This window comes from Centruroides vittatus, unplaced genomic scaffold (assembly GCF_030686945.1).
Source record: "Centruroides vittatus isolate TY-2023 unplaced genomic scaffold, ASM3068694v2 contig_990, whole genome shotgun sequence".
Lineage (NCBI taxonomy): Eukaryota > Metazoa > Arthropoda > Arachnida > Scorpiones > Buthidae > Centruroides > Centruroides vittatus.
Window position 1 is genome coordinate 565,222 of NW_027122659.1, and position 23,596 is coordinate 588,817.

Genomic DNA, 23,596 nt, shown 5'->3' on the forward strand with positions numbered 1-23,596 from the left:
AAAGTTTTTACACTAGTTTTAATACACTTCGACATGTGCTTCATTTGTGGTTTGGAGAACAAGTTGATATTCAATTTCTCTCCAAGTTTTTTTCTAACAACTCTTCAGTGAGCATTGCTATACTTTCTGTTATCTTCATTTTCAGTTTTCATATCAGCAGTGGGTGTCAAAAACACTCCTTAACATAATCCCTTAAAAAAGTTGAGGGATTTTATCCAGTGACCAAAGTTACCATGCTGTCGGTTCACTTCTCCAAATTCATCGATTAGAAAAAGTTGCATCCAGGAGTCAATAAACATATGAAGTTTCAATAAGATTTTAAGCCACAAGCCATCGCTTGTGGCTTAAAATCTTTCAGTTAAGGTGCTAAAAAAATCTGTTACATCCAGTACACATTTGCTACAATTATGGGTTTAGTATAACCTTGTTAGGCACGAGGTTGCATCGAACATTAACTTTTAGACTATCCTACTCTTTCTCTAAAATAGCATGTAGGTTCTCAGTTTCTCATATATGGACATTACATCTGTTTACCTTTCATGAAGTATGTAAGCTAGCATCATCTGGAAAACAAACATACTTTAGGTAATTATTGTTTGCATCCATCCATTGCAGGATTAGTCACAAAAGAAGCATGTTATGGGCAATCATCCAGCTCCGAGAGTTATACAATTTGTACTTTGTATGCACTTAAGTAAAGCTATTTATACAAAGCCTAAGCACTGCCCTCCTAGGTTTATTTGAATCACAATGAGTAAATTTGCTAGAACTGTGTTGGAAAGCTCCCCACCTAGCATTAGAGACTGCATTACCTGTAATCAGGTAAAAATGCATTGGTAAATATACTGTTAATTAATATTTTTATCAGAAAATTTAGTAAAAAATAGGTAGACAAGTAATAATTTTTTGAAGTCAAATATTTATCTGTATACAGTTTTGCACGTGCTTATATTTTTATATATTAAAGACAGAAGGGTCAACATTTTTATTTAGGCCATAAAAGTAGTGTTTATCTTTTAAATTATTAGTTTACAATTTTGAAAGTATTATATTACAGCAGTACACTGGACAGTTTGCTATTGTGCCTAGAGCGCAATAGCAATTTTACTTGAGTAACGTTTGTTGACAAAATGGAATATTTTTATTTAAATGCCAGTGCCGACACTGGCCGCTTTTCAATCAACAAAAACTAAAAAATTACAGCATGATCTATTTTTCAGGCAATGAAACTTTTACTTTTCAAAATAGGATAAAAGAATTTAATTGGTCGTAGAGCATTAAAGATTGTTTAGTTGCTCACTCATTGGTGAGTTGACAACTAAGCAATTACTAGCATGTTAATTTTTTGCATTTGAGTCAAAATTTAAAATACTGATAATGTTTTGAAAATTTACTGTTTTAAATATATGAAACGCAATAAAAAAGTTGGTAAATTTGCAACTCATTGTTCAGACTTAGTTTTAGAAATGAAGTCTGAACAATGTTCTTTACAGGTTATCAACATTTCTAATTTCTTTATACTTTGCATACCAACCTTTAATGCTTTTCACATGTAGTGGTTTTCATCCATGGTCTTTTATAAAGTTTTTCCAAACTGTAATTTGCAACTTTGTTCAGAAAATCGCACAACATGTTGAGCTTTCTTATAAAGACACCATTTCAATATTGGTCGTTGCACAACCACCTGGACCATTTGGAGTCTGTGCTACATTAGAGCAAAAGATAACTACGAATCACCCTAAATAAAGCCACAAACTATAATTTTTTATCTAAAATATTTTTTGTACAATAAATGTTGGTAACCAAAAAGATTTTATGACAACCCTGTAAAACTGATGCTAATAAATACACTTGATCATTGATGTATTTGATACACTTTAACATAAAAAATGTTAAAGTATCAATTCAAAAGTATATTGTTGGTAAAGATTTTCATATTTGTTTCAGATAACAAAGAATAATGAAATATCAACAGAAGAAGCCATTCATCCACTTATTCGTATTGTATTACTCTCTTCAACTCCATTATATTACGAAGTAAGTTTATGCATAAACATATTTGATTTAAAGTGTATAAATAAAATATAACAAATACATTAAACAATTTATAATACATATGAAAGCTATAAATTATGGGCATTTTTTAAATTTCCTAATAATCTTGATATTATTTATATCATTTTGTATTTCCACATATTTGTTTCTGTTCAGAACCATGTTATATTTTATCAATAAAAGTGCTTTCTCCTATATTTTTCATTTACCATGTCAGTTTCTGTAATGAAATATTATTTACAAAAGCAAAAATTTTGGTTTTTACTGATACAAGTATAAATTCAATGCACACCAAGATAGGACGTCATGATTAAGATGAGAATAGTATTTATTTTGCTATTCTTCTTACTATTGTGGCTTTCTTATTTACATTTATGAAATAGATAATTTGCTAGAGCAAACAGATTACAAATGCATTGTTATACATGTATATAAATATATATATATAAAGTATAAAGTGATAAAAATATTTTTAATAGACAAGTAGATTTGGAAATGCACATAATGAATTATAGACTCAAATCAATCAGATTGTACATCAGTTTTAACAGTTTATACAGGGTAACTCTAAATAAATGCAAATAATTTCAAGTGTAAAAGCATGTACTGTACAAATATATGTTCAAAACAGCATAGTTTTAAAGCTTTTAAAGTTACAGGATGTGTAACATGTGTCTCTGTTGAAAATGTTGACAAATTATGGAATTGCATTGTTGCCCCATGAAATAATTTGAAGCATCCGATATTTGTAAATTCGTGCAAATGGTGGAGGATAGAATCCCGTATTATGGCAGCAATAGTCATTTCAACAATTATTACAACTCTAACATTTTGAGCATACATTCTTATGCACTTTTATGGTAGAAATTATTCAAAGAATCATCTCTTGAAATTTTTCAATATATTTAGAATCACCCTATAAACAAATATTATTTTATAATAATACAGTAGTTTAATTATTAAATTTTTTTTATAATAGTAAAATTCTTTAAAGCTATCTTAATGTTTCTGACAAAAGATGTGAAGATAAATAATAATATAAATTAGTACTGGATAATGTAATATATATGTAAAATCATAAAAATCTTTATTTTAGGAAAATTGTATTAATAAGTTTCTCGTTGAATGGTCACTGATGGTGCTTGTTAAATTAGCTGAATATAACTGCAAAAGGTAATTTAATAAACTGTTTTTAATATTTCAAATGCTTCAAATTAATATGTATTAAAAATTTCAGCAAATTTATGCACAAAATGTATAAATTTGCTGACTTTAGTTCTAATCAAAATTGTATAATATTTGTAAATAAAAAAGGACCTCGTCACATTTTAATTTCTTAAAAAATTTCAACAAATAGTAAAAAATGTTTACTTCGTGACAAAAAGTTCCACAATCGATGAAGTCACTTCCCACAACAGACCCTTCTATGTAGGTTACTGTTGGAGCTGGAGCTTTATCTTCTCCCTGTAGTCGATCTGTCCCAATCAATTTACATAATACAAATTAAAAATTGTAAATAATTATTATTATGTAAATTGCTCTCTTTATAATTCCGTGATATTCTAATGGAAAACTGTCTTGTTCAAATCCCATGGTGACCACTTCCATCAGATCTGTTCCTCCAAAACTTTTCGATCTCTGCAATGTCACTTTCAAATCTACTGACTTGCGACCATGAGTCATCTGAAAGTGAACTGTATGGTTTCTAGTGCTTTTGTGCATCATTTCTGTACTGGCTGAAACCAAACCAATGGCATGACAATCACTGACAAGATTATTGCAATTATTTTCTGCTATGGAATACTGTTTGAGATCAAATGTATTAAAATATTCTGACATCCGGACACTTGGAGGTTGATATAGTTCCATGCTAGGTTTTTGGAATTTTATTTTGGAAACTGACATATCTGACTAGCTTGGCAGGTTCTTGACTCTTCACTGAATCGTTTTTGAACTGTTACAGTCAGAGGTGCTGATTATGTTAGACTTTTTTGACAAATCTGTGTTCCATGTTCAGACCAGAATATCTGGCTTATTGATTCATTTCTAGATGGATGAAAAACTTCTGATTCTGGTCCAGCCACTGGCCGAGGCGGCCCACTTCCAACTTTCTTGATTTCCCACCCTTTCTGAAAAATCATTTCCGATTTTTGTAAATTGTTGGGACAGTTCCCACAAAGATTGATTACAGGGAGAAGATAAAAGTGTTTATATTATTTTATTGGACATAAATAAAATTCTTGAAAATATATATTAGTTTAAAAAGTTGAAACAAATATTTGCTTGAAATTCATTATAAAAGCCTAAAAAAACATTATCTTAATATGTATCGATATGAATCTCATAGAATTTCATTACATATAAATTTGTGCTCTGTACCAAGTAGTTCCAGACAATTACCTAGACACCAGTCAAAAAAAATGTTAAAACATGTTTGGCGTCACCCTGCCTTCATGATTTTACTTTTGTTATGTAATGTGAAAAGTTTCATTTTTGGTTTTACTTTCGAGACTGTACATGCAAAACATCTCTGCTTTCTTTGCATCCACATTAGAATCTTCTATTTTTGATTTGGGTTGATATCTTTTCTCAACAGCAAGCTGTACAAAATCTAAATTTTATACCATTATTATAAAATTCATTATGAAGCAGAAGTAAAAATAGTCAGCCCATACATTAATAATCAGAATTACTACCATACCTCCAAGGACCATTTGCAAAAAACACAAATCTATGTATATCAATCCTACACAAAACAAGATCGTACCATATAATGTTGGTTGATATATATATCAGTCTTAATGATACCAAACATTTTCTGATCTCTTAACTAATGCATTACGTGCCATGTATTGCAAATATTCAACATACCTAGAAATTCACCCAGGCTATATTGCAGAAATGCAACACACTATACATTGAAATTGTGCCGTGTTACTTCGGAGAAACACACTGCCATATGAACATAACAGAAATAGTTACAGCGTGGCCTGTGGAATTGGAAATTTCATTTGGCCCAATAAATTTTTTTATGATAAAATACTAATAATAGGAAGTTAATATTTTTCCCTCCAAAATATGAAATATAAGTGAAATTTGCCTTTTCTGTTTTTCTTGCACAATGTACTTGAATAAGTACATCATCATGAAAATACATAACACAAAAACAAATAATTAAGAAACAATTTTTGTTTTTTTTTTCAGTAAACATAAACAGCAAAACTAACAGTAGGTATATTATTTTAGGATTATTCTATTTCTTTTTGATATATATTGCTTCATTTATGCAACTTTGATTATGGTAGAAGTTGTTTTGAATTCAAAATCTTTTCCCATCTTGTATCATAATCATAACATAATCAGGAAAAAATGTTTTTAACAATGCAAATTACCGTATTTACTCGCTTGTAAGACAATCTCGCATGTAGAATGAGGTGTGACTTTAAAGATCAAAATGAAGAAAATTAGATTTATTGATATAATTCTAATTTTATTTTGTTTAATCACAAGTAAAATGTCAAATGCACGTAAATGCACACATTGTCCCTCAAAATTTACTGGCATTTTAAACTTTAAGAGAAAAATCTTGTAAAATCAACAACATAATTTGTTCATGTAAAGCTGGACAATCAGAAACCTTTTTTTGTCAATTCTTAACAATCGAATCCACTCCGTCGATTACACTTACGAGTTTCTCCGAATTCTAATTTCCAAATAATCATCTGTTTTCACATGGGAATGGATTAAAACTTACATCTCTATGTGTGATTTTGAAATTCTGTGATTTTCCCGTGTGATTTTGAAATTCAAAAGCTTTGCTTTTCCTATTGCTATTCATCTTTACTCCTGACAATACACAAGAACGATTCAAACGACCCAGATAAAATACTTTTGTTTTTAAACACCATCAGGCGAGCATCTGGTAAAAAATGCAAAAACACAGTTCACAAAAATTATTGCAAAAATGCAAAGAATCCTTCGCTCGCACATATAGGATGACCTAATTTTTCAAGCAATGAAAAATGAATAAAAACCTCATCTTATATGCGAGTAAATACGGTATATTAAATAGACATCATATTTGTGCTACTTTGTCCATAAAAAGGAGAATGGCCCTGGGTGAGATTTTATGCCCCTCTGTTGTGGTGTTTAATGTGTTAATTAAATTTTATTCTCAATTTATTATAAGACTCTGCATTAAATGTAAAATATGACAAACTAAGGAAAATTTGCAATGTTTTTTGTATTGCACACCAAAAGTAGTGTGTCTGTTCCGTCCACAGTTTATTCTACCACCGACTGTGAGGATTGGTTTTATGAACAAATTTATCAAAATGTTTAACTGTACAAAACTGCAAAAAACAATTGAAATAGAGTATAAAATAATTTTGACAATTCTAGAAAAAAATGTCTATCCAGAATGAGATTCAGACTCCTATTGTATGTCAATAGTTCAAATATTTTGAGCAGAAAAGTAATCTGATTGTTTAAGCTTAAGTTTGGACATATTGTATAATATATATTCTTCAAACATTTATGCAAAATGCAAGAAACCAAGGTTTCCTACACATCACCGATACATCCTAAAATTGTATTTCCGACATATGGATTAACAAGTGCATAATTAATTTGAAAATAATTCATATTTGGGCTAATTTAATCGAAACCGAAACATTACGAATTCCAAATGCATGCAGAAAAAAACTATTAAAACGAATTACGTTAATTTTGAGAAATACATAAATTGCTTTAAAGCATTGCAGTGTCATAGAGCTCGAGATATTTGCAATTAAGTTTTTTTACAATATTTAAATGATAGCAATTTGTTATAATCAGATTTTTTTGCCACACTTAAGTTAAAAAACTTTTTTTTTTAATAATTAGATTCGACACTTATCTACAATATGTTAATTTGAATCCATTAATTAGCGGAAAATGTGGTCTGTCGTCGTCGAATCTCGTTTTAAAACTGTTGCAATGGATTTTACCGTTAAAATCAATAACATCGATCTGTAAACACACAGGTATATTTTTCTATCAGTTTTATAAATTTTTATTATTATTAACATTTTATTATTATTATTATTATTAACATAAAATTTTTCTGAGTTTAGATACATGTATATATAGAAGTTTTTGTGAATTGTGCCAAAAAGTTCGGAATGAAGATTTATCTATGTCCAGTTTCAAAGTAATGAACGAAGTATGTCGAATTGAAAACATTTTAAAATAAAACTTTAAATTTTCCATAATATTTATTATTTGTTTTTATATTACAAATAATAATATTTATAACCGAATAATATTTAAATATTTATTATTTTGTTTTTCTTTCCTGAGACTATTTGAAATTATATTAACTGATATTTTATATAAGAAACTAAATACATATATATCTCAATTTATCTGATGTAATAAAGCTATGTTGGCCGTATGCATCAATACAAAATATTTGAGTAGAAGCAGATTTCTACTAGGAAAATTTGAAATATCAAAACAATTAAGCCCTACTAGGCAATGGAAATGTCTGTTTAAACAAACCAGTTGGATCAGTAATTCAATGTCCTAACATAGGATATGAGAGAGGGGGAACTCATTAGGCCGAATTGCCAACGTGGCAGCCCAATAGGTTCCTCCTTAGGCTGCCACATCACCGACAGCCTAACGAGTTGTTGATGGCTGTCACAAATTCAACTCCTGAGTACTTAAATGAGAAATTGAGTGCGTAACATGTCAAATGGGAGAGAATTTCACCAGAAAATGACAGCATGCTTAATTTTAATGTAACTTTACTCATTCTTGAGGTTAGACGATTTTTCTTTTAATTGGGAGATGCAAACGATGGCGGCTCTGACAGGATTGAAATGCATGGGGACTGTTCTCGTATCGGGCAATTGAATCACACATTAAATGAATATTTTGAATGGCAAACTGTCAACGTCCATGCTCGCATTTAGGCAGATACATTGTGGAAGTTAAGTCGGGAACGGAAGAGGAAGACTGCCTCATCAATTGGATGTGGAACGTATATACCCCTTTGACGTTGATAAAACAGTTGGATGGATTTTAGGTACGTTATGCTACTTGCTCGGTGTTTTTCTAGTTTCGAGAAAAATCATTAAACCTCAAGAATGCATACTTGTATTAAAATAAGCATGCCATTGTTTTTTTTGGTATAATTCTCCCATTTGAAGAACCATGTTGCCCATATTGGATTTGAGTCCAACACATCAAACAATTAGATTACTGTTTTCTGACCTATTTTTGTTTTATATTGGTATTTCCATTTCAGCCACTAATTTGAGCATCGCCTACTTATTTTTTATTAATTTCCTCCACATAATTTTCATTTTGTCATTATAAATATTACAATAATTTCATGTAGTTTTACATACATATAAATTGCAACACAAATCATCAGGGGGGAAGTGAAGCCCTTAGTATAATTACGTATATAGTAGAATTAATCTTGAATAATGAAATAATTTATATTATTTTTGCAGTAAATGTTTTTCCATTTTATAGATCCTGAATTTCATTTCTGGAATGACCAGTTCTCACGGGATGTTGTCGGACAACACAAATAATTGCCCCTGTCTTCAAGAGGTAAACATTTTCATTCATTTTAATAAAATTGGTTAAATATTCCATACGTAATATTAAATATTTAACAGTTGTTTGAAGAAATAATGAAAATATTAAATAAATACATTAAAGAATACGTAAGCGGACGGAGCAAAAATATTCACCTGATTAATAAAGGAATGTCTCTATTGAATACGTTGACGAGTCATTTTAACAGTTTCGAAGAACAATTCATAAACACTCAACCCGTTTACGTCAGTCTGTGGAATGAGGGTCTGTCTTCGTCTTTTAAAAATCGTTTTCTACAATAAAGTTTTATTGCTTTTACATAGTTTTTTTGTATTTTTGCATATAAAATCAATGATTATTAATTATAAATACTTCTTTGTTTTGAGTAGAGTAACTTTGGAGAAAAAGTATTGTGGGATATTTATGTAATCAATAGGTATTAAAATGTCGGTAAAGCCAATTATTATAATACATTTCAAGAGTTCATGACACACTTGTCTGACCTAAAATTCTTCTTTTCAAAAATATATATTTTATCATAATCTATAGATAACATGGTCGTACCACTTCATTCGTTCATTCAACAAAAATAAGTAAGATGCCGCATTTTGCCCAATTTTTGTAATACATATACAGTCAAACCTGTTTTTATGCGGTGGATAGGGACCGCATAAAAAAAAATCGCACGAAACTTCACGAGTGGCTTTAAAATATAGTTTTCGCAACACAATTAAAAAAATATTTTTTTTATGCGGTCAATAGGGACCGCATAAAAAAAGTCTCACATAGAAAATAACTCAAAACCGTACGAAATAGAATTTATTGACAACAGATGTCAGCACTTGACTGCATCGTCTCGTCTATCGTCTGTTTTACATATTTTTGTCCAGGTGGTGTTTTGTTGATTTAAAAAATAAATTATTTCATTTTTCGCATATTCATGCAATAATATTACTATAATAAGTTCATTTATGCTATAATAAGTTTATTTACTATATAACGTGAGACATGACAAATCGCACGAGACTAGTCGCCAACTATACCGCACAAATAAAAAAAATCGCACAAAAAAAGACCGCATAAAAACAGGTTTGACTGTATATGGGAAAGATATTTTATCTGTTACCTGGTGCGGTTTTCTGCCATTTTATTCACAGTAATTTAACTAAGATGAATACAGGTTACTACAATAAGTACAATATTTCTATCTAAAACTACAAATAATGTAAATTTGTATTTTATTATAGTTGAAGTTGAGAATAATGCCCAGATGTTTTGCACCTGGTTGTAAGTCAGGCTACACTGTATAAAAAGATAATGGAAAATTGAAAAGGGGCATTTTTTAAAGCCAAAAATTGGTGAAGTAAACCTATGAAATTATCACATACTGCAATTTGATCAAAAGTTAACAACAAGGTCAAGTATAAGTGACCTTTACTTTGATGACAGGTTTTTTTGAAAAAATTTAAGCACGCGATAAACAGTAATGTTGTTGATATTCCTGAGATGTTGTGGGAAGTGGGATTTAACACCCAATCTATTTCCACTAAATTTCATAATGTGCCTTACTCGTGTAAAAAGCTTCCTACTAAAAAACTTCACCATCAAAATGAAAATCAAATATGAATCATTACAACATAAGCCAGTTAAATTACCATGTTTTGATACAAAAGGTAAATTTTCTCCATGATAATTATAAAACAGAATTTATATACTTGACTAATTTTATTTTTTAGTAACTGAAATACACACAAAATGCAATTAGATTCTTATGTGGGCAGATGCAAGAGCAGTTCATCAGCAGGAAATTCTCAAGCTATAACATCTAATGAGTATGTTTATTGAGAAATATATTACTCGAGGCATAAAACACAAAGGAATTAATTTTTTTCATTCTTTAATAGTTCATATTAAAGTAACAGGAAAGACTTATACCCAAGGTATTTTTATCTAGGATAAAAAGACCCCAGTTTAGGTCTTTCCATCCTAGATAAAAAAATGACCCTGCCTATAACGTTATGAGGTTGCTGAATTGTGAACCCAAGTCGGGGTGGGAGAGGTAGAAATTTGTACGTGGATATGACAGATACCGAGACAGACTCAACAGTCACAAAATATTTGTTCCAATCTATTGATATTATTCTCCAGTTTTCCCAAATTTTATCAATTCTACAAGCGCCAGAGTCAACGTTCGACTTCCCAGTTCCGACATGTGTTCGATTCTCGCTCTAGACTTAGCTCATTTAATATTATTATTGTCGCAACACATTTTGTTCAATAAGTTCCTTTCTATAATAAATGTTCTTAAGCTCGTTTAGCGAGGGACTTGAAACTGTGTGGAGCAACACATTGCTACCATTCACTACCCGAAAAGCAATAAACCTTTCAGAATAATTTATAGGTAATCAGCAATAACACTATCTCTATTACTATATATGAACTCATCACTAGTCTCCACCTAGTAGTTTCATTTAAGCTTGATTGTAAAATATTATTACAACTGTTCCATTTAATTAATATACCTTTGGAATTATTTTTATTTTGTGTTGTTAATAAAGTATTTGCTTTAAAAATTATTATTATTATATATATATTTTGCTGTTTTGTTCTTAATTGGCATCTGTATCAATGGAATATACCATTGATGCATATTATTATTATTTAAACAAAATACCGTATTTTACGGACTATAAGACGCACCTGAATTTTGGAGGCAATTTTCGAAGAAAAAAGTGCGTCTTATAGTCCGTAAAATACGGTATTCAATTTTTGCCATTTTTAGCATGTTTCACGGTAGTGGTAAATTGCTTATGTTACGACTTTTGTGTATCTGTCTGATCTCCACACGCATGCGCAATGACTTTACTTTTGTTATGTTCTGCCGATCCATTCAATTCAAACTTTGGAAACTAGGCTTATAATTTAAGCCTAAACTCTGTCAGCAAAAAATTTCCAACATTAGGCTTAGGTGTTACCTAAACGTTATGTTGTGTTAGATCCATTCATTGTGCACGTGCATGTGCAAAAGGGAACCGAGTATTTTCATTTACGGTCACTGTAAGCTATAGTAAAAACTACCCAGTTAGTATATTGCATTAAATTAATAATTATATTAAATTTATTATTATTATAAATTTATTTTTAAAATATTGGAATCACTTTTGTGAAGCATGCTATCAGATAGGCTTGACCAATCTTGTTTTATTTTTAATACCTTTTTGTTCTGACATTTATTCTACAAAACAGGAAAATTGTAGAAATAACTCATAGTTTTGTAGTTAACTGTTTTTTCAGAACAGCAAAAAGCAGAAAAGCAAAGAGAAAATGGGCTAAATACAATCAAATGCCATCTACTGGCAGAAACTGGCATATTATGGATTTTAAAACAGTGACATGACCATGTTATCTATATATCATGATATTTTATCTTAAGTTTTTTTTGTAACATTTTGATTTACTCATATGAAATTTGCACAACTTAAGACCAAATTGTAGACCTATAAATTCCCACTGTCGTCTCTCCATCTTTCCTTAATCTCCAGAACGGAGTTCAACAGAGAAAAGACGAGACCACATATGGAAATCTTAGGGGAAGGAGGCTACAATTAACTATATACAAATTAGAAGTCATGTTATTTCGATTCAAAAATTTCCCCGAAAGGTGTTAGTTAGTGTCTTGCCAGTCATCTATTGTTAAAGAGAAAGTATGATGTACGGGACAAGACACTACTAACATATATTTTAAATAAATTAAAATTTGCAGCCCAACATTGTGACGACATCACAATAAATAATTGCTTTCTTTTCACTAATGTATAGTATAGTTTTATCTTGTCATCAATATAGGGTAGATGTAGCAGTTTTGGCCAGTGTAGTACTAGTTCTGGCCAGAAAACAAATTTAACTTAAAAATATAATCACAAATGAAACAAACTTTTTTATTGTTAACTGTGTGAACAGTTAACAATAAAAAGTTTGTTTCATTGGACAGATTTGAATATGTGGTGATTATATTTTTAAGTTAAATTTGTTTTCTGGCCAAAACTGGTACGTCTACCCTACCGTCGTAGCCACTGACTGGAAACTTTGGAGAATGCAGAAAAATGACACTGAAGACTATAGTCTTCAGTGTCAGAAACTGCTGCGGATGGACACATGTATGCAATTAATTAATGGTCGGCCGCCAAAGGTCAAACACCACATAGTGCTCTAAAGGAAGCGGAAATCAAACTAGCTGGATTGCCTCTTCTTTTTGGGTATCTTTAGGGGAGTTGTTTTGGAAAATAGCTACTGGTCTCAAGTTGTTATGGAAGTATATAAAGTAAAAGATCTTTAATGTGTTTTAATCTTATTTTTTTAAATTTTACATATTAAATAATTACAATTTTGATTCTTTATATAATTGTCAAAATTTCTCTCCCCCGTCTTAATATTTTAGCATAGTAAAAATATATTTATTCAGATTCCATTTAGATAATGAAATGAAAAAATTCCACTTGTGCTTAAAACATTTATGAGCACCTGTCAATAGAAGAGAACACTTAATGTGATTGGGAACACAGTTTATTTAACAGAAAAATTCTACATTCAATTTTTAATGAATACAAATTACAAAAAAAAAGTTTTTGTATGTAAAGATCATGTTAAAATGTGAAATAAAAATTAATGAAGATGTTTGGCACACTTTAAATTTTGTGCTGCCTTTAAATACTGTAGAGTCCAATTAGAATATGACAATTACAGGATGTGTACAATGAAGATGAATTATTACAAAACATGACACATTTTTCTAAATGGCAAATATAAAATATTGTACTCCACATTACCCAGGTATAAAATGCATTAAAACAGATCTAATCACCGGTTATAAAATTACTACTAAAATCAAATTAAATAAAAATTCTAAAAATGTATTTAAAAATAAAGTATCTGTCTGTGCCGGAGTAAAATTCTGATTAAGCAGTATCGTATTATAGTGTGTGATTACATCTTTTTTAAAAGTAGTAATTTAAATATAGAATACCACAAGTTACAATTCATACCATTAAAAAATAATTTGTAAAATCACGTGTAATAAACATAAAACTAAAACACACGAATAGATTGTTGGACTACACTCAGTAAGTAAAATGAATACTGGTATCACTATGCAAAGCTACATTAAATAATAGAGTTTAAATGACATGATGAATGGTGCCGTCGACACTTTTGTTCTCGTGAAGATACTACGCTGAAATGATTTAATTCTTGCTGTCTCTTGCAGCAAACAGCAATTGTAGTTCCCAGAAATCTAAAACAAATTTATTAAATAAATACATAAATAAACTGAAATTTGAAATGCCAGAAAAATTACACAAACTTTTTTAATGTATACAATTTAAATAAATGTCAATTAGGACGGTTGATAATTTAATTTAACTTGGAAGCAAACATACTTTATCACTTTAGACCAGGCATGTCAAACACGCGGCCCACCGAGACTTTTTAAAAATTTTTAAATATCAAGCTTTCACGCTCGAAGTTTGAACTTTTTGGTTGATGCTGGCATCGTGTGTGATTGTGTGATTGCTTGGGACGCTGCGCGCTGGCGCAAGCAGCTGAAAAGCGGCGGCCGAAGCCAAACAGTGATAAAAACACAAGACGATTAGAAACACGATAGAACGCAGAGCGATCTAATCCAACACACAACACATGTTTGTGTTGCCATCAGCCATACTGATATTTGTATATTTGTACATATTTTAATATGTTATGTTAGGCTTAGGAATCTTTCTTTGTTCTTAAGCCAGATGCACACATGCGGTGCGACAAGGAAAAGCAGCAGAATGACGACACTTTCTCGCCGCAGAAGTCATTTTGTGCCGCTTTTCTCATGCCACCAAGACGCGTTTCTATCAGCCAATAACAGGTCATCTGGTAGTCACGTGAGAAAATACAATCACATGGTGTTTTAATGGCGGAATGTTCGACATGGTTAACCGAGATAACTAACATCAGAATAAAGAGGAAAGGATAATAAATTTAACAAATAATCATATGATAATTTAATTCAAAGACCAAGGAATAAGTGTATTTTGTACACCAGTACCTTCTCAATCCAAGAAAATATCTTCCAATGTAATCCAATAACTTCGTTCGAATCTTCGACAAAATCTTCTAGCTAAATAAAGCAAGTCGTAGAAAACAAAATTTGTAAACACGTGGATAGCGACAGTGTCGGTATCGTTCACCATCTTGAATACTGAACGCGTGTGCTGAAATATAAGTGGATTGCCGTTTGTGTGGTCGTGCAGCCGCGCGGCGAATATGCGTTTGCGATACCGCTTTTCTTTGCCGCGCTGCATGTATGCATCCTCCTTAACTGTTCTAGAAATTGTTGATGAAAACTTACAAATGGAATTAATTGAAATCCAATGTGATAATTTGCTAAAGCAAAAATGTATGGAAGTTGGAATTCCAGATTTGAATACATATTTATCTGTAGATCGGTTTCCTAAAATGTTATCGTTTGTTACACGTATACTGGCTATGTTCAGAAGCACTTATTTATGCGAGTGACTATTTTCTTTAATGAAAAATAACAAAAATTCAGAAAGGTCAAGATTAACCGATCAACATTTATCATCAATTTTAAAAATTTCATCAGCTGAATATATTCGACCAAATTTTGATGACTTGCTTTGTGAAAAACATTTTAGAAGATATTTGACAAAGTAATATTAAACTGTGATTTTGTTTATTTCTTATTATAACTTTTATTTTTGTTTTTTATAAAAAATATAAAATATTTACAGTTTAAGTTTAAAAAATAACATGATATATAAAATGTCTATGTATGTATAATATACAATACATTGAGTCTAATAAATACATAATACATAATATAATCATTCTGAAAATCATATTTTATTAATTTTTTGAACATTGAAAACATGCGGCCCCTGACTTAATACAAAATAGATCATGTGGCCTGTAATATCATGAGTTTGACATGCCTGCTTTAGACCAAATAAAAACTTTCTTTGTTCAAATTATTTTTAAGCTTTACAGTAGAGCATCGATTATTTAAATACTGATCAACCGAAACGTCAATTAACCAAAAGCTTTTGCTTTCCAGTCAGCAAATTTCAATTTCCACTAGTGCTGTGGTGCTGCAATCTTTGGCTATGTCTTGGGCTACTCCAATATTATTTTTGTTGGTGTGCGTGTTTTAGCTGGCAGCACTGGCGCGATCATGAGAGGGTACTTAGGGACATGCCAGGATTTGAAAGAATTTCAACATGGGATAGATTATGTACGAAAAAATATATTAATTGGTTATCCGAAAAATCGATTTTCTGAACAACCCATCCCCAATTGATTCAGATAATCGATGCTCTACTGTATTTCCCAACAAACTATTCCTAGTCTATAGCTAAAAGCTGGTAATTTTCTATAGCTTCTATCTAAGGTTTAAGATGATTCTCTATCCGTTAATCCCAATGCCAATTTTATATTCTCATACAGGAGGAAAATTTATATTAACAACTTTTTACAATTTTTAGTGTCGTTTTGAAATTTTTTGATTATTATTTCTGTCAGATTTCTGACTAAATTGATCAAACTTGAAAACAAAACCTGTAATTTTTACCGAATACACATTTATATTATTGTATTAATTTCACATTATTTCTAATTTTTTGATAATGGTTTTCATAAACAAGCATCTGCTTTTAGCAGTTTTGTTTAGCTTAAACAAAACTATTTGAAAAAGATGTGTTACTGTAAAAATATGCCGTCCTTACACCTTTCTGGCAATAATCTTTCATGGACGATGAACGTTTTTGGCCATTTACACCATTTAGAATAGTGTAAAACCCAAAGTAGGCCCCTAAAGAGGCCGAAAATATTTGTTGTTTATTAAAGATTATTGCCGGAACAGTGTAAGGAAGGTGTTGTCTTTATTACCATAACCTAAGTTCCAGCTTTAGAGGATTATTGTGTAAAAATATGTACAAATAAAGACCAGAAATAGCAATAAAAGAAGAATTTAACTGGATTAAACTTATGTCTACTCCCTAAAGAATAATAAAGAAAATCTCGAGATTTGGATGAAATGGCAGCTCAGAGTTCTGCTGGCATCTGACCTATGTTTGAGTCACTAAAGGATTTTATGTCATCTTGACTCTTACAAGATCTTCAAAAAAGACTATCCAAATCTGGAAAGGCGTTTCATGGTTGGGGAGACGACAATAGAACATTCTGCTTTTTACCCAAGATTACAATAGTTTCTAAGAGATCAGGAAAAACAAAACGCCGAGCGCATTCTTCAAATAAATTTAAACATGTGTAAGTGTGAAACCCGTATTAGGCCTGTCCAATGTTAAATTTTTAATTATTTCGAAGCCCTCTCGGGAGATAACGATCGCGATCCACGATAACGATCAAGTTCGAAGGATGTACAATCTTCCGCCGTCAAACTCACTTCCCTCCTTCTCAGGATCCGACCTGAGTCACGGAACTCAAGTCATCATCCTCGATCGCGATTGGTGATCGGGGCGGAAGGGACTTAGAGTATAAATAGGGGGGAGATCTCTGAGAACGGGGAGCTGACGTCCGAAGAAGACGAACTGCCCGGCGACACCATATCCGACTCGAAAGCCAAGTCGAGACGCCGAAGCCTCAGCCGCCAAGCCAATCCTGCCGCCCACCTGTCGCTCCGCCAGGAAAACGCCCGAGTCCGACGAACATCCTCGATCAAAATCGATCACCGAGAGGTATGAATCCCCAAACAATTGTGAGCTCTCTCTCTCCCGCGATTAGGGACGGGATGCGTAGCGTTTCTGTAGTAGTTCCTATGTTCCAATAAACCATTATCTGTGTTGTCCTGTTATACGGATATTGCCTTTCTTTATCGACGACCCCACACACACTCCTCCACTCGACCTGACAAGTAACTGACCGATCCCGACAAGTCGGGATATCGCGCAAAATTAGCCATCCTTGACAGTGGGGCGGGTCTTGCCGACCTATTCGCCGAGAACAAGGAGGTCCGACTTCCGTCCTACCTCCCGGCGTTTCCCACATAAGCAATGTTACTTTAAAGGTTTTTTTCAACAGTAAAAATGTTTATATTCTGTATTCTTGGAGGTTGTAAGTTTAGAATTTATCAAATTTGATCATGTAGTCAATCAAGAAGCTAATGGGCAGATTATTTTTGAAGTACAGTAGAGAGTAGTTAATCTGAACCCCGGTTATCCGAACAATTTTCAGTCGGACTGTGTCGTGCTGAATTGAACGTTTTTGATACTAGATTTACTTCTAAAGTATAATTTTCATGTTTTTATATTCTTCAATATATTTATTTTGTTCATACAAAATGAAGAAATAATTTTTAACGATACAATAGCCTCGATTATTATTATAAAAATTTTAGGCTTAAAATCGACGAAAATTCAATACGAAGCGACACGCAACGGAGAAAAATTTGAACATCGGACCGGTTAATATATTTTTTCGTACATAATCGGTTATCCAAACAACCCCAGTCCCCAATTGATTCGGATTAACGACTCTCTACTGTATATATCAGAGGTGGGCAAGCAAGAGTTCAGTGGGAGCCGAAATGTAGGTTTTGCAAAATGCATGGGAGCCGCAGTTCTGTACTGTCGTGGCAGATAGTATGGTAAGGCAGGAAAGGATAGGGTGTCCCCCATCCAGGTCAAGAACTTGTTTTAAAAGGATAGATTTGAAATGTCAAATTAATTTATTGCACCAACTTGGAAATAAATTACTAAATATTACATATATATATATATAATTACATATTTTCACAAAATTGTGGAAATAAAATTGTAAAAATAAGAATAAAAAGCAGAAATTAACACTTTCAGCAAGAGCCGCATTTGCCTATGTCTGGTATATATTAACACACAGCATAAAAATCAACTTGTTAACTCTAAAGCAGGAACTTTCTTCTAAATACTAAAATTCACATCTTCCTTTCATAAAAATATAAAAATCACCTTATAATTTAATTTCTAAATTAATCATATACTTTCATCATCATACCATTTTGAAAAATACTACTCTCCTTCAATTTCTCCACTATTTCCTTCTTCGGAATCTGTGACGTTAGCAGTATCCTAAATAAAGATTTACAAATTACAAAAATTATTCATTAAATATTGATGCAAAAAAATGGTAAGTGTTAAGAAATAAATTATATTTAAATAAAAACTGTAATAATTTAACAATGCATAGCTGTTTTTTCTTTTAGTAGTAAAATTGAAAATTCTGGCTTACGGTTTTCTTTGGTCGTCCACGTCCTCTACCACCTGAACCTTTCTTTGGAGAAGTCTATATCCAAATAGAATGAATTTACAAATGATATAATTATTTTTTTACTTTTTACCTATAAACTTAAAATGTCAGAATCTTATGATTAATTGGTTGCATTTAATAAGCGACTTGCTCGATAACGTGGGTCTGGTGAGGAAGTGTGACTTTTTTTGGAATAATCGTACGTCTATTTGGATGAAAATAAAATTTTATTTATCCAATAGAAACAAATATGTATGCCATTTACTAATGTAAAAAAAAGAAAGGGAAAACAAGCCCGTTAGTTCGGACAAATTTATTTTTCGAACCTCCATTGATGTGTTCCTGTGGCCTCGTGAAGAAGTTCACATGCAAACCACGTTTTGTGGAATTGTTCAATTTTCCGCATAATTGCATCTTTGAGGGCTTACTGCCAAATGACAGGGCTACTTTCCACAGCTCGTTTTGCGAGTTTGTGTTTTTGAGAGTCTGGGCGGTTTGTTTGCCTCTATGGGCTTTCCTCAATTTTTGATCCATTTTGAAAGCATTCCAGCTCGGAACTCCACTGCAATGCCAAATAACTTTCAAAAAATGTTTCAACGACAAAAGAGCAAAACACAGCTTTCCATGGCTCTGTTACCAAGAAACTGCATCACCTGGCAAGTCATGCATGACCTTGTCTGTGGCGATCGATGCCCCTGAGCATGTCATACATGTCCTAAAAATGTCACTTTCCTGCCAGACCCTGTAAACAACGGAAAAGGTAGCTGCACCTATCTAAGAATAAATAATATATGAACTATTTGATGTACAATATTTCCTCCAGCCAATTAACAACTAAATTATCTTAAATAAAATAATGGTTATTTTTTAAAATCATATAGACAAGTATGCAATTGTTTTGTCATCATTAGCTGAGATTTGTAAGGAAATTTATATTATAACAGCAGCCAGTTAACACTATTGATCAATCATTTAAAACCTTTCTTAGGAGAACATCAATTTACATAATAAACTTCCATATATATGTTATGGACAAAGTGATTAATCGGGCATTATGAATAATGACCAAAAAGGGCGCGCAGTGTGATAAATATTGATTAATTTATCAAATTGACCGGTCATTATGAATACTGCTATCATCTAGTCAGGCAAAGTGAAAATAATACATCGAGGAGTGATCATCCGACATACAATAGCCAATCGGCACTCTGAGTTGCCGATTGTATCGCGTTTGGTACTGAATTTTAAATTGTACGACATTTGATTTGATTAAAAATTGTGATATTTGTTCCTTTTTTCTCTAACTTCTTACTTAATAAAACTGATTATTTCAAAATTTTTCTCTCAAAAAATTTGATTTCAAACTTACAATCATCTTAAAATTGATTAAGCACGGCACATTTATTCGAGCAACAATGTCTGTTGTTTGCCATCATCTTCACCCAATATTTCGTAAACTAATTTGATTCGGTATACATAAAACTTCAGAGATTTTGAATTTAAAACCTCAATATAACATTTTTTTCTTCTTTAAAACTTTTTACCATTAAATAAATTTAAATAAAAATATTAAGGGTAATATATTCAGGTGAAAAAATACTAAGTTTTTCACCCGAAGAAGAACCGTTGGTTCGAAAACGTTAGTGAAAGACGTACTGTAGAGTTACACACCATTTTTGGTTTTGAGTTAGAAGTAAGTCTAGCATCCTATTAGATAAAAATTTAAGATCACTGTCTTTTGGCATTAATAAACTTTCTACCAGTAAAGCACAAAATATCTTGCAAGCACTTTCGACATGTATAGAATGTCTTCTTCAGGTAAAAAAAAATTTTTTTAAATGATATAAATTTTAACATTAATGTTAATATGTTGTAATTGGAGTGTGTGTGTTATTTTTAAACATTTAACATTAATTTGTACTAATACCTTTCGTGGTTTCTTGGTGCTACCCTTTGGCCTTCCACGTTTTCGTTTTGGTTGATCAGAGTCATCCTAATAAATTAAAAACCAATATGAATTTAAAGTATTTATATAATTATTTTAAAACTAAAGTTAAATAAAATAAATTTAATTGCCACTGAAGTTTTAAAATTTTAATTATGTTAGATCACATTAGCTTAATGAAAAATGAAAAAATCATAATCTTAAATAGTCTGACAGTTAAATTGCATAACATATATAACTTATCATAAAAAAAATTTAAATATTTACTGCCTGATTTTCATTAAAATATGACTAACATATTATAAATATAAGATTAAGTAACTATTTTGTTTTTAGTACAATGAAAATATTACGTATTATTTTAAAAAAGCATGGTTTTCATTAAAAAATCTGAGGTAGTTGAATAAAAAGTTTTTGAAATCAAACTTAATATTTTAAAGTTTAAAACTGCTAGACATTTTACCTCAAATTTTTTTAATTATCAAGAGAATAACTGTGGAAAATGGAACCTCTTCATTTTACTTTACATTGAAAAAGGAGGTTTTAGATTAAGTCCAAGTTTTTCAACATTACAAAGGTAGAATGATTATCATTTATACATTTAGAATGATATATCATTCTAAATGTACTTTACAATTTATGAACTTAATATGTAAAAAATAAGTTTAAGATTATGTTTTAAGTTTCCATCAAAAGAATTAAGTTAACTAGAAAAATATAAACTAGAAATCTTAGTATATCTAACTGATAAAAATATCACAACGGTTGTTATATTTATTATTTTTCTATGTATTAATTCACACTGTAGTACAATATCAATTATGAAAGAAAATACTTTTCACTGATATTTAAGTTTTTAACCAACTTTTGACATAACATATCTATGAGGTCACTTAACAATCGTCTTGGTACCAACAAAAATTAGTTAATTAAACCATTTCTTGTATTATTCTACTCTAAAATTTCATGTGCTCTCCTCTGCATTTGAACTCAATTTTATACACCAATATTAGAAATCATTATCATCATACATAATAATAATATATTGTACTGTACATGATACCGATGTCACAGGAATATTATTTATCATGTTATTTAAGTACACAAATCTATGAACAATATTATACATGCAATAAAACTATATTCTAAAACAAAGACAATTTGAAATTATTTTCGAATATTAATGCTAATTTATAAATTTGCATATCAAGTACATATTATTTAACAATCTTCAAGTTATATTCTCTGAACACAAATTTCCAAATTAGTTACATATGACACATACACAAATTTTTAAATTGTGAGCATGTTCAAAATTCTAGTAAAGTAAAAATAATGTAAACTACTTTTGTCAATACACAGATAAGCTCCATTTCAAATTTCTCTAAATAATTAATTTTAATAAAGGAATCTGGTCATTCATTTGATATTTGAAGTAATTATCATGTTGTCACATTTATTATATATACCATACACAAAATTGAACTATATAAGATAATGAAATATTTCAATAAAAGGTCACAAAAGGCTGAAATAATTTGTGAATTATTGACATTAATACATTTACAAATATATAAAATCAAGTAAACAAAAATTTATATAAACCAGTAACTTCTTTTCATTTTCATTCCATCTATTATTTGAGTACATTAAGTCCATTAGAATCAGAAGTTAAAGTAAATTATATATATATATATTTCCTCATACACCCACATGGTTTTCAATATTTATTAGTCCGCAAAAGACACTTTATATAAACAGTGAGAAAATAAGCTGCAATTAAATTATTAAAATTTTCAAATGCTTTCCAATTTAAATAATAATAATGCAATAATTAACGTTTTCTTTATATAATTAAAAAATATCTGTAATTCAATGCTGAAAGTAGTAATATTCTTTTTACCTACTACAGGTATTACTGATGATATACGACCATACTAATCACTTTATGTACACTGATCCAGTCTCTAGAAGTATTTTTTAAACTTAAACAGGAATAGGAAACATTAATTAATGGTACTCTTACAAAGAAATTCAAAAGAAAACAATGCAGACTTCACAACTATTAAAAAGTTAATAATTGATGCTTCTCAGCCAGTTTGAAATAGCTTTAGAATTTTTTCATTTCTTGTAATCTACAAAATATACTGTTATATTTTTAATGTAAAATGTATATTCAGTGTCATAGTTATCATTCTTCTACTACAACGGTTCCCAACCGATGGGTCACCTTAATGTTAATAATTTATTTATGCTTGGCAACACGTGAGATATGTGACGTAATCAGTGGGCAGCCGACACCCGCACCTCTCCTTATGCCTGGTGAAATTCGGCTGTGGCAAACTAGCCAGGTATAGTTGAGACCTCCGTTAACAAGGCCATTTCACGTGTCATACTTTTAGTGGTGCTTTGTAGCCCCGATTCTGTTACTCAGCATCGCTGCTAGAGACGCCTCAATCTAGTTTCGTCGTTCCTTCCACTAGCTTTATAGTCCTAAGTTAAGAGGTTAAGCAGATGAAAGCTCAATCATCACATTAATAATTAATACTTAATAAAAAATATCATCACTATTGTTAAGTCCTTAAATATATTTTGTCAAATCTTTTATTTTTTGTTTCATTGATCAAATATGACGGATGTAAAAGGGTCGCGAACATTTTTAAAAAACTAAAAAAGGTCGCAATTAAAAAAAGGTTGGAA

At 30.8% G+C, this 23,596-nt stretch overlaps 2 protein-coding genes across 6 annotated transcripts in view; one reads left to right on the forward strand and one right to left on the reverse strand.

Moving 5' to 3' along the window:
- LOC136986088 (repetitive organellar protein-like) overlaps nucleotides 1-8,967 on the forward strand; it is a 40,843-nt gene extending 31,876 nt beyond the window's left edge. The window contains exons 7-12 of the mRNA XM_067283549.1: nucleotides 1,948-2,037; nucleotides 3,152-3,228; nucleotides 6,940-7,079; nucleotides 7,170-7,258; nucleotides 8,581-8,661; nucleotides 8,730-8,967. Of these exons, the coding sequence (XP_067139650.1) occupies nucleotides 1,948-2,037; nucleotides 3,152-3,228; nucleotides 6,940-7,079; nucleotides 7,170-7,258; nucleotides 8,581-8,661; nucleotides 8,730-8,951 (699 nt within the window). The 3' untranslated portion in view covers nucleotides 8,952-8,967. The remainder of the gene's footprint in view (nucleotides 1-1,947; nucleotides 2,038-3,151; nucleotides 3,229-6,939; nucleotides 7,080-7,169; nucleotides 7,259-8,580; nucleotides 8,662-8,729) is intronic.
- A 4,227-nt stretch (nucleotides 8,968-13,194) lies between these two features.
- D1 (D1 chromosomal protein) overlaps nucleotides 13,195-23,596 on the reverse strand; it is a 58,024-nt gene continuing 47,622 nt past the window's right edge. For all 5 annotated transcript variants that reach the window (XM_067283512.1, XM_067283516.1, XM_067283513.1 and 2 more), the window contains 4 exons: nucleotides 20,879-20,944; nucleotides 18,934-18,987; nucleotides 18,700-18,773; nucleotides 13,195-13,939 (listed from right to left, as the gene is read on the reverse strand). In XM_067283512.1, coding sequence (XP_067139613.1) covers nucleotides 18,714-18,773; nucleotides 18,934-18,987; nucleotides 20,879-20,944 — 180 coding nt within the window. In that variant the 3' untranslated portion in view covers nucleotides 13,195-13,939; nucleotides 18,700-18,713. The remainder of the gene's footprint in view (nucleotides 13,940-18,699; nucleotides 18,774-18,933; nucleotides 18,988-20,878; nucleotides 20,945-23,596) is intronic.